General features: G+C 35.7%; 1 protein-coding gene across 2 annotated transcripts in view; it reads left to right on the top strand.

Annotated features, from left to right (window-relative positions):
- PRIM2 (DNA primase subunit 2) overlaps positions 1-13,386 on the top strand; it is a 133,813-nt gene that overhangs the window by 84,843 nt on the left and 35,584 nt on the right. For both annotated transcript variants that reach the window (XM_041121013.1, XM_030004955.2), the window contains 2 exons: positions 672-744; positions 1,875-2,060. In XM_041121013.1, the coding sequence (XP_040976947.1) occupies positions 672-744; positions 1,875-2,060 (259 nt within the window). The remainder of the gene's footprint in view (positions 1-671; positions 745-1,874; positions 2,061-13,386) is intronic.

Here is a 13,386-nt window from a genome sequence, read left to right as displayed (position 1 = left end):
TCCTGGGCTCCCCAGTACATAACAAGGAGAGGCTGAGAGCGCCAAGATTGTTCAGCCTGGAGGAGATAAATTTCAGGAGGGGGTGTGTGTGAATCTTATCAGCGCATATAAATAGATGTCTGATAAGGGGGATACCACTCTTCTCAGTGGTATCCAGTGATAGGCCAGGAGGCAATGGGCACAAACTGAAATACAAGAAATTCCACTTAAACATAAGAAAACAGTTTTTTACTGCCAGGGTGGTCAAACAGGTTGCTCAGAAGGTTATGGAGTCTTTGTCCTTGGAGATGCTCAAAACCCAGCTGGATGAGATGCTTAGCAACCTGCTGTAGGTAACTGGTTTCAGCAGGGGGTTGGACTAGGTGATCTTCAGAGGTCTCTCTCAGCCTCAGCAGTAGCGTGGTCCTCTGATCTGAATTCTGAATGACCCCTCACTACCCCTTTCAGGTAAAGGGAGGGAGGGTTTCTTTACCATGTTTACTCTAATGTTGGTTTTATAAATCTTAATTACTTATGTAACTGTCAAATACTGTTTTCTTGGTTTTGCCTGATACAAAATATTTGCAGCCCTTAATTGGTAAAACAATTTCTTTCTAAATTTGTAAACTTAAAAAAAAACCCAATTTTTTTGAACAGTTTTAAATGATGTACTGTTTGCTTTTTTTTTCCAGCCATTCTTATGTTGGCCCAGATTACAGCGTGCAAAAGAACACTGGAAAGATTTCTCTAGAACAGATTGATGCTGTAAGTCCTCTGTGTTTGACCTATATTGTATGTTGATACGTAACTTTTAAAATTCAGATACTCTTTGTACAGTTAACGTATAGAGTCTTTATCTTTTTTTGATTCATACTTGCTTTGTAACTCTTGAGAACTACTTAATGAAATTATGATAAAGTTTAAAAGGAGCAGAATTAACTGAAAATGCATCTAATCAGGATTTAGACTGGAGCTGTATGAATTGCTTAATTTGCTGCTTAATTTTGTGTACTTTCACAAATACCTAACACAATTATAAGTTGAGTTTAACAAAATTTTCTTATTTAATAATTTTGCAGCCCATGATGTTTAGTTTATGATTATTGCGTTGCAATATTAGCCTTTTCAGTGCTGGTTTTTTGACTTTTGAGTTACAGAAGGGTTTTTCAAAACAAGGAAGTAAATAAAATGGATGTAAAACCACCTCAGTGGTGCAGAGACAATTAAAAACACATTACAACTCCTTTATCTGAACTTCAGAAATCGTTTGTGTTTTCAGTGTCTGTCTTAACCATGACAGTGTTCCTTTGGTAGTGAATTCCATGGCATGACTCAGCTGTTAAAAATAAAAATGCAAAGCCCACGTAAACTTCAACATTACATTTTTTTTATCTCTGAGATCTTGTTTTTTAAGAAATAGTATTCTTCAGGGGAAAAACCTGCAGATTGGTTGTAATGGATTTTACTCCTGCTTGTAGTTTTTCAAAGATGTTTAAAAAAACCCAAATAATCTTCCTCCCGCCCCCAACCCCAGAAAACTTAACAAAGGTCACCTTGCCATTCTAGAATAAGGAAGAAGCAAGAAACATTGTAATGGAACTATGGATATATTTTTTCTGATGGCAGTTAAACCTTTCTTGCTTTGTAACAGAAAATATTCTGATATTACCACCTGTATTACTCTGTCTTTTGGATTTTGTTCTTGAGATGGTTATTGGATGTGATGGCTTAAGGACACACTTGTGTTATCATCAGTCCCAAGGTGCTCTGCACATGCATATTTTTTCTTACAGCCATTGGCATTTTCAAGTGGAGCTAATTAATAATCATAATAAGCATATATCCTACAAATTAAAGGATCGGTATGCCTCAAACACAAATTTTTCTCTTGACAGCTTTCTGGGAAATCATTCCCTCTTTGCATGCGCCAGTTGCACAAAGCCCTACGTGATAACCATCATCTCCGTCACGGAGGCCGTATGCAATACGGACTGTTCTTAAAAGGCATTGGCTTGACTCTGGAACAGGCACTGGAATTTTGGAAGAAAGAATTTATCAGAGGAAAAGTGGATGCAGACAAGGTAATTCAACAAATGAAAAATATCTAAATATGTGAATGTGAGGATGTAGTTAATTTGTACATCGAGCTACATATTTGGATAGATGCTTGTTAAAGTAGGTAATGGGGCAAAAGGCACAGTAATGTCTTTTAAAGGTGGGAGTTTTTTTCTTCTTTGCTTATGATTTTATTAATTTTATTGATCATTCTCCTAAAGCATGGGGAAAAAAGGCAAGCCACAAAGAGGCTTTTTATAGATGAGGACTAGAAAAATCTTGCTTTACCACTAAATCACTAGGAAACCAATGTCCTTTATGAAATACAGGTACTATGGGACTAAATTAAATCACCAGGCAGGTAACTGACTACAAACAGTTCTATCTGAAAGGCAAGGTTAGCCTTTTTTTGTTGGTTAATTAAAAAGAAAAAAATAAAAATAATTGGACAGCTATGTGTAAGGTGAGCTTGCCCTAGCAAATTTAGTCTAAGAATAAAAGAAGAAACTGGAGGTGAATGAAGACAGACGAGTGTGTTCAAGGAAATAGCGAGAAAATGCTGTTCAGTGCAATGGGCAGTATTATTGATATATTAGTCATTGGTCTAACCCTTGCTAATATTTTTGAGAGTATTGTGAGTGAGGAAAGTGTAACATATGTGCTGTCTCTTTGCAAGTGTGAAAAATGCATGCCAGTTTTTTGAGGTTTGTGACCTGCTCTTTGCCTTGAACAGCCTAGGTAGAATCAAGCAGGCTTCCTCTTTGATCTGTCTCTGCCTGGCCTGTGGTATGTGTTAGAGCAGATGTTTCAGACCTTATGTCCGTTTTGTTTGGACTGTGATACTTTGCATCTAATATTGTGAGATCTCAGCTTTCCAGAGTACTATGAAGTATTTTGGAGTGTTTGGTAGACAATCTTTTGTTAGCTTAGGTTCTCTGGGACATGGCTATTTATACAAGATACGGGGCAGAAAGTAATGCTAACTACAATGAATTATGGTACGTATGTCTCTTTCAAGTCCCAGAAGATAAATCCACCGGTCTGCAGATTTTTTGGGAAGGAGAAAGGGATTTGAAGGTATAATTTGAAGGAGTACCTAAACCTCTGTAAATCTAGCTCCTTAAATGGGATATAAGAGGAGATATGTATTTTGTTAAAAAAGAAATCCAACGTGCATTCGCTTACAAAGATTTCAAGAAAGTATTTGAAGAGAGGTAATAACTTAAATTTTGCAGTTGAATGCCAATTAATTCCTAGTTGAATTAGGAAAATACAGACTTTCACTTGCAATTCCCTGTGCTTAAAGGAAATTGAAATAATAAAAACAAGCTATCAGAAAAAATAAGTGTAAATATATACATTTATTATTTCTGTTTTAAAAAAATACCATGTGAACAGGTCCGATTCCACCTGCTTGTGCTTTGACCCTAGGTGTATGCACATGTATGAAGACATGGATGCACCTTGGATCCTGTTTTCAGTCACAGGGTTATGACTTTATGCTATGGCATCTCTCAGAATCATAGAACTGTTTAGGTTGGAAAAGACCTTTAAGATCATCGAGTCCAACTGTCAATCCAACACCACCATGCCCACTAAACCATGTCCTGAAACTCTTGATAGGCCCTAGAAATAAATTAAGTTTTATGATCCTGTGTTTAGCTTCAAACCTTAGAAAGCGTATTGTGAATGAAGCAAGGGGTTGTAGTTACTGTATTTTTCAGAAGCAGGCTGCTATTTCCATGTAATTTTCATTCTTCTCAAGTTATAGATAACCAAGTTCAGACTTGGGTAAAAAAAAAAGCTGATTTTTCACACCTGTAATTGAAGAAGTCAGTGGCCTGTGGTTTTTCACAGTAAAATGCCACATAATGTTTAATGTCCTGAAAAAATGAAGATTAATACAATTCTTATTGGTAGTTTCTTCTTTTGACGTTTTTATTTTCTGACACTCATGCCATTGTTCCTTTCCTGTAGAGTGGAGAAAATTATACTGTTTTGTCTTACCGGAGCATTGTGAAGATACATGCATGATACTTGCTAAAGACTAAGACTATTTGTTACTGACTGGTGTATTGCAAAGAGGGAGTGTTCAATTTGCTGCAAATGGTTATGGTTTCAAAATTGTGTATTCACATTCATCTTTAATGGCTTCAACATTTACACCAGTTCTTAATCCTAATAATTCTTGGCACACAACTTCAGTCTTCAGCAGGAAGGAAGTTATCTTGACACATCAGCGGTGCACTGGAGTGCCTACCACCAGGTTAAGCATAGGCAAGGAAAATTTGCACTAAAAAGAACTCCTCCCATGCTCTGAATCACTGATGTGGACATACCCCAGGGCTCATTGATAAAAACACTGTAGAAAAGTTTTTAAGAAACAGTATTTTAGCTTTAGAGAGGAAACTGTAAAGGATATTGTAAATGAAGTGTGAAACCATGTATTCAGTGGGGAAAAAAATAAAATAAAAAACAAGTAGGGCCTACAAAGAAAGCACTGAAACCAGTCGACATGCTCTTTTGGGCGGTGGGGGGGAATGATCATGTACTGGCACGTTCACAACAGACGCAAATGCAAAGCGCAAAATAAAATGTTTTTTTCTTTAGGCACTGTAATTAAAATTACTCTGCTCATTGCTAGGCTAGGAGTGCCTAAATGGTAAATTATTATTGTTCAGATGATCGGATCAACTGTCAAATGGTGGTAGATGTGTTACTTCTGACTGGTTATGCCAGTTGGCTTCATAACCTCAGTGTTATTTTAGGGCTGGTTTGTTTTTTCTATAAAACGTAATCTTACTCTAAACAGATAGTAATTCCCATAGATTCTTTTGCATGCTGTTCTTGTTGCTTAAAAAATACCGGCCCCCCCCCCCCCCCAAAAAAAAAAAAAAAGAAGAGGGGAGTAAGTCCAGTATGCTTTTAAAGTATTTGAAACAAGAAAGTAGTAAGATCAATCAAGGCAAATTAATTAATTACAGTACAGTTGCAAAAATTCTCTGATGAGTTGAAAATAAAATCCTCTCATAGTGGAGATTGTTACTTGGCTGTTACTTGACTATATGATTAGTCTGTGAATGTGAAATAGGAGACTTGAAAGATAATGTGGTGTTTAGAACAAGGGAAAGAGTGAAAGCTGGATCAGTTTCCTTAGGGCATTATTCAGTTACTTCTTGAGCTAATAGCCTGGAATCAAGGTTTTGATGCAGACAGATGACTTTAGGGCAACCCATCACTTTTTGCTTTCCTTTGCTACATACATACTTGTGATATATATTCTTTTTCTTAGCAGTATTTGGTGCATGGTGGTATAAAATTCTTTCTTTAGTACTCTGATTATTTACCACTTTTTACAGAAGAGACAGTTGCTGCTTGTGCACTTCTGTGTTGAAAAATAATTCCTTTGATACTGCAATTTGATATTGCACTGATATTATTGTTGCATATACTACTGAAGTGCATCTGAAAATTGTGGAAGATTTGGGTTTTTAAAAAATTATTTATTTATTTAATAATCTCCAAAACTTAAGTGTTACTATATTTACAAAATTACCCTGATGACAGAACAGCTTTTTCGTCCTTGTGACCTCTTACTCAGAACAAGACATGGCTCTTTAGCCCCTGTGTTCTAGAACTCTTTCCTGGGGGATGTGGTGGTATTCAGGTTAGTGAAGCCTTTTGTTCTTCTTGACTTAATTTTCCAGATCATCTTACTGCATACAGCTTGTTGTTTTCTGTAGCAGTTGGTCACAAGTGGCAATAACCAGGCTGTTTTCTAGTTGTCAGAGGTTCCTGTCTGAGGTGTGCCTCCTCATCCCTTCCTGCTAGTGAAGGTCCTCATGACAGACATTTTCCTGGAAGAAGGAAGAGGAGCATTTACTCAGACTTAACCTTGCTCAGAGTCTGTGATTGGTAAAGAAGCAAACCCTTACAATGAAGCTTTTGAGCTTCAGTTGATTATTAATATATTCTAGATGTTTCTTCCACATGTGATGATCATGTATGAAACTGAGGTCAGACAACTTGCCAGCCATATACTGCATCAATATGCAAAGGAATAGGTCTCCTACTCTGTTAAGAAGTGGTGAAACTTTGGGAAGAAGATACATCCCAATGAGGTAGTTCCAGTGATTTGATTTTCCTGGCTCTTCCATTTTTCTAGATGATCTTAGGAGGTCCTTGAATCTGGATTCAGAAGTGAGGCTTTACCTTGATTGCAAACAGCTGGTGCTGAATGTTTCTGCCAGGGCCAACCAGAAATTCCATGAGGGGGAGCTTGACTGGAGACCTCCTGAGGTCCTTTCCAGCTTGAATTATCCTGTGATTCTGCATACAGGTCTGAATGCAGGTAGAAGTACATTTTTCTGAGGGCCAGCCACTAGAGGGAGACACGATCATAAGGAATAAACAAATATAACGTATAGATGTAAACTAGAAGTGCTTACGCTATAATGCTTTGTAGGTCTATCCAATTATATTATAACGCCCCCCACCCCGTGTATTTAAATGAAAATAAAAATAGGCACTTGATATCATCTTCGGGGCAGTGCTTTTAAGCATGCACAACTATCGCCAGTGCAATTCATAACGCATGGATGATGTGGTGGTTCTTTAAAACAACCTCCACCTCCTTAAATCCCCAGGAATATTTTCTTTATCAGTCAGTTGATTACGTTTGGTTTTGGTATTTTACTTTCTTATTTCTTTGAGATTTGGGGGTTGATTTGCAGCTAGATTCTTTTTTTACTTGCCCCCTTTGTATTGGGTAATGGTGCCTACTATTTTGGGAACATATTTTGATTCATAAATCAGAAAAGGATCTTTATTCTGTCACATTTTTAATTATAATTCTCTAATTGAATGTCATTTACTACTTTTATTCTTGAATTATTTAAACCTTACAAATCTGCAGCCTAGAGTGACAGCAAGCCACAATATTTGACATCTAAGAGATAAAGATATAAATATAATTGAAATTCCTCTATGCAGATTAAAATCTGATCTTTTTTTAATTGTACATCAGTAGTACTGTAATGGAAATAGATGGCTAAGCTTGAATTCTCCTGAGATGTATAAAGGCTATTATAGAACTTCAAGAAAATGTTTGCTCTCTTCTAAGATATTAGAAAAATGTAATAAAAGTCCAGCATATATTACCTGTAAAATCTTATCCCCCTGAAATCTGTGGAAGTGGAAGAGTATGTCATGGTAACAAAGTATTAATGTAGTTAAGCATATTGCCCTTGCTTTCATTGGTTATCAGGGGACTAGATAGTCAAGTTCTTGATTAAGTTGTATTTTTGTGTTAAACTCATCATAAAATAAAATAGAATTTTTTTTTCTTCTACCAGTGACTGTAAAAATTAGCTTCAGTAGAACCACTTACTATCTGTATTTCTCTTTCATTATTTGGAAATTACCATTTCATACTTTAGTTGTAGTGAGATATAACAGGTGAATTTTAAAGATTTTGAGTGAATGATTCTTATTCTGTATTGGCAAAAATGACATTCTTTTCATAACATTATTATATGTTGAATGGCTATGCTTACCTAGTATAACTGAGCATAAAGTAAGTCAAAATACTGTTATGTTTCAAAACGTTTTTTGTATTCTACAAACAAAGTTAGCTCTTGAAGTTGCTTTAATAGCAGGCTAAAAGTGATGTAATTGTCAGAAGAAACATGAAAATGCATTTTCATTTACATGACTCATTTTGATTCCCAAACTTACTATTGAATTTACATTAAACCTTTTCTTTAAATGCAAGTTTGAAGAAAAAAAACAGTAACATGCAATTGTTATGGGGATTTCAAGACAGTAGGTGGTCCAAGTGCATCCTAGGTATGTAGGCTTGAAGTAAAAGTTAATATTTAATTTTAATTTCAACCCCAAAGGCTAAAGAAAAGGACTTTTAGATTTCAGTATTCCTGAGTTCTTTTGTGTGGTTTTGGTTTGGGGGTTGGTTTTTTTGTTGTTGTTGTTTTATTTGGTTTTGGTATAGTCCTTTGTGGTATTCCTCTGAACAGCCAGGTCTACGAAATCAGAGTATTTGTGCAAAACTGTGAAGTGGCTTCACCAAGATGTCTGTTGCTAGGAGCTGAACAGTCTTTGCCACAGTGATGCGCTGAACACCAAGTTAACAATGTCAATAGTGTGAACTCCATAGTAATGTTAGTTTCCAGAAATCAGGTTTAGGGCAGTGAATCAATGATCAGGAGATCTACTCCTTTCATATAGCTTCCTTAGTGGTTTTTTTGCATATAGATTGAAGCCTGGAGGTTAACAGGTGCATTGTTCAAATGGGACATAACTGTTGTTGAAGGTGATATTCATGTGAAGAGAGATGGCTGCTGAGATCTGTTAGCTGGTGTGATCTTGACTGAAGAGGGTAGTCTGGAGTTTGTTTTATATTTTAATAAACAATACAGAAGAGGTGTTTTGAATGAATTTGGTTTATAGTCAAAATTTATACAACTAGGCATGAGAATTAAAAGCATGACTTGAAGCCATAAATGTGTGGATTGCTGTTGTTGTTTCTGAGTCAAGCTGAATTAGTAGAATTTTCTTGTTGGTTGTAGTTGGAAAAACATTTTGTTTTCTTTCGTTTGGGTACAGTAATTTGCTAATAAAAAGCAATGAGGAGTTGGACTCAAATTACTGAAAATCCTGAGCACTTAACATTGTGGACAGCTATTACGCTTCCCCATTTGGTTCCATGTGAATGGTTAGAGCTGAGCCTGAAAACTAGGAATTTCTTGCAAAACCTCTGTGGTCTGCCCACAGAGTTTAGTCCAAAGGATCATAATATCCTTCTTTAGCTGAATGGAAATAAGCTTCAATTGTCATTAAAATTGGATTTTTTTTTTGGCAATAACTATATCACAGTAAGTATGTTAAGTCTATGCAAGGTTCTTGCTATCATATATTATCATTTTTATCTAAAGTTGTGTTTTATAGATGGGAATTTGTCTTCTGTGTCCTTCGTGTCCTGTGCACGTTCATTTACGCTTGCTAGCATTCTGTTCCCTTCTCTTGTGGAGCACTTCAGAATTTTGAAACACTCAAATGAGTGCTGTTGGCATATTACTGACATACTGGTCTGCATGGTTTGATTTCTTCAGTTTGTTTTGTATACCTATTGACCAAAGCAATAGGAGAGAGACCTGTAATAGATTCTGGAAGTGAGAGGACTGAGAAAGCATGCTCACAGGGGTTGCATTTGATTGTATTCCAAGAAGTATGATGAAATGTGAATACCTTCTTGCAGAGTCCTGTTAAATTCTGCTAAGTCCTAGGAAGGTGCTGGGATAAGATTCCTCACTGACTCTATTAAATGTAGAGAATATTAGCAATGCCTGTAAACACATAACCCTGGCCTGTGGCTAAAGGGAAGTCACTGTCAGCATTGTCAGTGTTACTTCTGTTTAGTGTTGTGGATGCAATCATTCTGGAAAGACTGCAGAAAATTAGCTCATCTAGTTACAGCTAGAGATAGCTGTTTGCTTCCTGTTTAATTAAGCATCGTGAGATCAAATCAAAATAGTTTGAAGTTGTTTGCATTAGATGGTGATTTTTATTAGGACTTATGGTTAAGTAGTAGTATGGAACTGCTGTCGTTAAAATAACATGTCATGTTGTATTTATGGCCATCACTGCATGATATGATTAATAACACAAGTTTTGCAAAGCAGTTGATACTATTTCTACTTTCCTGTAAATAGGAAATCCTGACTGCTGCAAAGAGATTTACCAGTAACATCTATCTACATTGTTCACAATACTCACACAAATGTGTGCAAGTTTGTAGGTATTGCTGCTCTGACCTCTTTATTAAACGAAGACTATAGATATGTGTTCTGTGACTCTTTCTCTCATAGTCCATTTTACTTCTTTTTCCAGATTAGGCAAGTAAATTAAGCACATCATAGCTCCAAATGACATGTAAGAAGTCAGATGGTGAGAAATCAGATGTGACTATAAGATGAGATGTTCTTTGTGATACATGGTAGAAATGTCCTACCACTTACTTCAGCAAAATAAGGTGAAAGTAATCAGTTTTTCACCATTTCTACCCATATGCAATGTCTGTAATCATGACTGAAAAGGTACTGTTAACTTACACCTTTAAATAACAAATATGTAAATAAATGAATATATATGTGTGTGTATATGTATGTGTATATAACCTGCACTTGATTTAACTGTATTCAGAAGTTTAAAAAATTGGAGTAAGAATAGTAATACATGGTAAGTGGTGCATAATGTTGTGCTGTTGAATCCAACTAGTTAACTTGGGTGGTATTTAAATTTACAGGTAGAATATTCACTGGTAAAGGGGTCGTCCCCTCCTCCACCCCACCCCCCACCCCCCAAATTAATGATGCTTTTTAGTATCAATTAATGGAGTTATTGGGATTTCCAAAATTAGTCATGTTCACTTTTTTTACCCCTAGTGGTAGATGCTGCATAAATTCCCTGTACCTTTTGGCAGGGGAATAATCTGCAACTTCAGTTGGTACTGTTTTCTTTCAGTGTGCATTAGAGTTTTGTTTTGCCTGCCACATCTGGAGTTCTGAGCACTAGAAGGAATAAAACCAAACCAAACCCATACTTTTTTACCCTTTTACTTGTAAGGTTGTATTTTACTGTAAACCAATATTGCCTGAGCTTTTAAAAAAAGTTAATTTTTGTGTAATAGATTGAAATCTTAAAGCAATATTTTTTCAATGAAATGGAGCTGGTATAAAAATGTTGGTTTTCACCATATTTTTGTTTCATGGGTGTTATTCAAATAGACCACAACTGGTGTTGATGTACTAGAAAACATAAAATAATTTTAGACTATGATATACTTGGAGGTTATTGTGTGGGCAAATAAATATTCTAGGAATCACAGTAATAAGTGCTATGGTAAAAATGTGTGCTCTTTCACTCCAAACACAATCCCTTTTTCAGTTGCTACCACATTTCTCAATTATGTTCTTTTAAAACTGGAATTCTGCAGTCTTTGCTGTGAAGCCAAAGTTACAGTGGCATTTTCCTATGATTATCAGTTTAAATTACTTCAATTTGTTCAGCCTTTTTTTTAACCTGTTAAAAATGTATCTGCCCTTACTTTTGATTTTCAGTTTTCATCATCTGAATTATGTTATACAGGGAAATTCTGGATGGTCTTTCAGCCTGTGGCATGTCTTAGGGACAGAGAAGAGCTCTAGCTACATAATCTCTCTTCCGAGACATTAATTACAGTGCTGGCATAATTTTAGTGATGTTTTTTTTAACTGTACTAACTGCCATAAAAAGAAATAGGGTCAGTTTTCATAGTTGTTACATATTAGGCACTGAAATCTGTATTTAGTTATCTAGTGCATGAACAGGTTGGTGATAAGTTTCTTGCACTGACAAGAATGAAAGCAGTAAGTATCTTTCCTGTACTAAAACTAATTTAGATCAGAATCTGGTGTCTTATGACTTGTTTTGTTCCCAGAAACACACATTTTTTTTCCATACTGTAGAACCTTTTTAGAATTGTATGTATAAAAATGGATGTTAAAGCCAGACGTTTAATTTTCTAAGATTCCTTTTGTAGTCTTGAACTGCTCGTCAGACTTGCACTTTATTATCTCTGTAGAAAGGCTGTGTACTTGTCAGAACAGGTTTCTGTGTTATTAGTCATCACAGCAGCAGTAAATAAGTAAGTTCATGACGTTTTAAGAAAAGTAATAGATGGGTTTGTCTATCTGGTTGCCAAATTTCTAAGTTCAGCAATTGTGAAATATCTGAGCATCACTAAATACGGTCTTTAGCAGGCTCTGTTGAATACCTTCTTAACCATGCAGCTCTCTCTTTATAGCCATCTGCTGAAAAACACCTGCTGTATGTTGCCACATACACCACCAGTAATGTATTTAAGCTCTTCGGCTATTTACTCCAAGTTCTGAAACAGGGGTTAACTGTTTTTGAATTGCAAATCTATTCATTTGTATCTTTTTATTACATTCTAGGACAAACTGAATGACATAGCAGGTCTCCTCCAGTTGTGTTCCTGTGCTTTTTGAACAGAAGAGTTTTGGTAGAATAGTTTATTAATCTTGATATCATTGTTTGAAAGAATATTTTAAAATTATTTTATTAAATGTTTGGATTTCCTGTAATCATATAAACATACTTCCAAAACAAAACCCAGAATTCTGTATACTTTGCCTTCTCTTTTGATAATGTCCATGTAATTGTCGTAACATCATATAGCTGTCATAGTCCATCTGTCTATATTCAGCCAGCAAATCGTGGCTATATTTCATATTCAGTCATCCAGAAAAGCAGCATGCTGTATCAACTGTGCACTCTGCTGATATACCACATAGGCACGATGTAAATAAAAATGTATTTTTACTTTCAGAATTAATTTAACATTCTGCCACATGTCTTTGAAATCTATTGAATCTCATGAATAAAGACAGGACAGCTCTTTTATACATTATTTGTGCTATGCACAATTTATGTTTCAGAAATTTAATATATTGATTTAGGAAAGTTAAATTACTGTGATAGGGCTGAAGTATTTCAACATTATAGAGGTTACTACTGCTAGAAAGAAGGTTAGGTTCTGATTTTATATTGAAATGTACAATGCTATTTAGCTGTGAAACTGAATTCAGCATAATGTGATGTGCTCTGAGCTTTTCCTGTTCCCTATGTCCCTTCTTAAGTCCACTCACACAAGGAGAAAAACAAATGTCCCTGCTGTACATGGGGGAGCAGAAAGGGGTCTTTATGGCAAGTTTCGTTGTTTAAATTCCAATTTTTTTTCTTTTTCTAATTCATCTACTTAATGGCGTTGGTTTTGGGGCATGAGGACTGGGGCAATACCAGTGAAACTGAGGAATCTTTTTTTTTTAAAAAAAACAAAAAAGATTGGTTTTTTAGATTAATTACAATCATTGGGCTTTTTCTTGTGTTTTGTTACCAGAGTTATTTCCCTGTTTTTAGAACCTTACAGCAGGCACTGAAAAGTAGGGTGCATGTTACTTCTCCTGAGACAGTTCAGAGCAGTCTGGCAGTAGAGCTTCTTTATTTTTCTGTTTGCATTTTGCCTGCATTCAAGACATCTTTTAATTAATGGTGAATTAATAAAAGTAAAAAAAAAATTAAAGATGGGAAAATACTCTTGTGTGATTTAAAACAAGCTTTCTTCTGTTGTTGAATGCAGAAAGACTCTTGTCATACTTGCAGTCTAGAGTTCAAATATGTCTTGATTGCAGTGCACTGTCCCTAAGGTAGAGTACAAAAGGGTCTTTATATGTAAGCAGTTCTCCTTATTATGGCAGCAAGGGCTAATATCTGTTT

Source organism: Aquila chrysaetos, chromosome 2, assembly GCF_900496995.4.
Source record: "Aquila chrysaetos chrysaetos chromosome 2, bAquChr1.4, whole genome shotgun sequence".
NCBI classification, from domain to species: domain Eukaryota; kingdom Metazoa; phylum Chordata; class Aves; order Accipitriformes; family Accipitridae; genus Aquila; species Aquila chrysaetos.
This window is presented reverse-complemented; position numbering and strand designations above follow the sequence as displayed.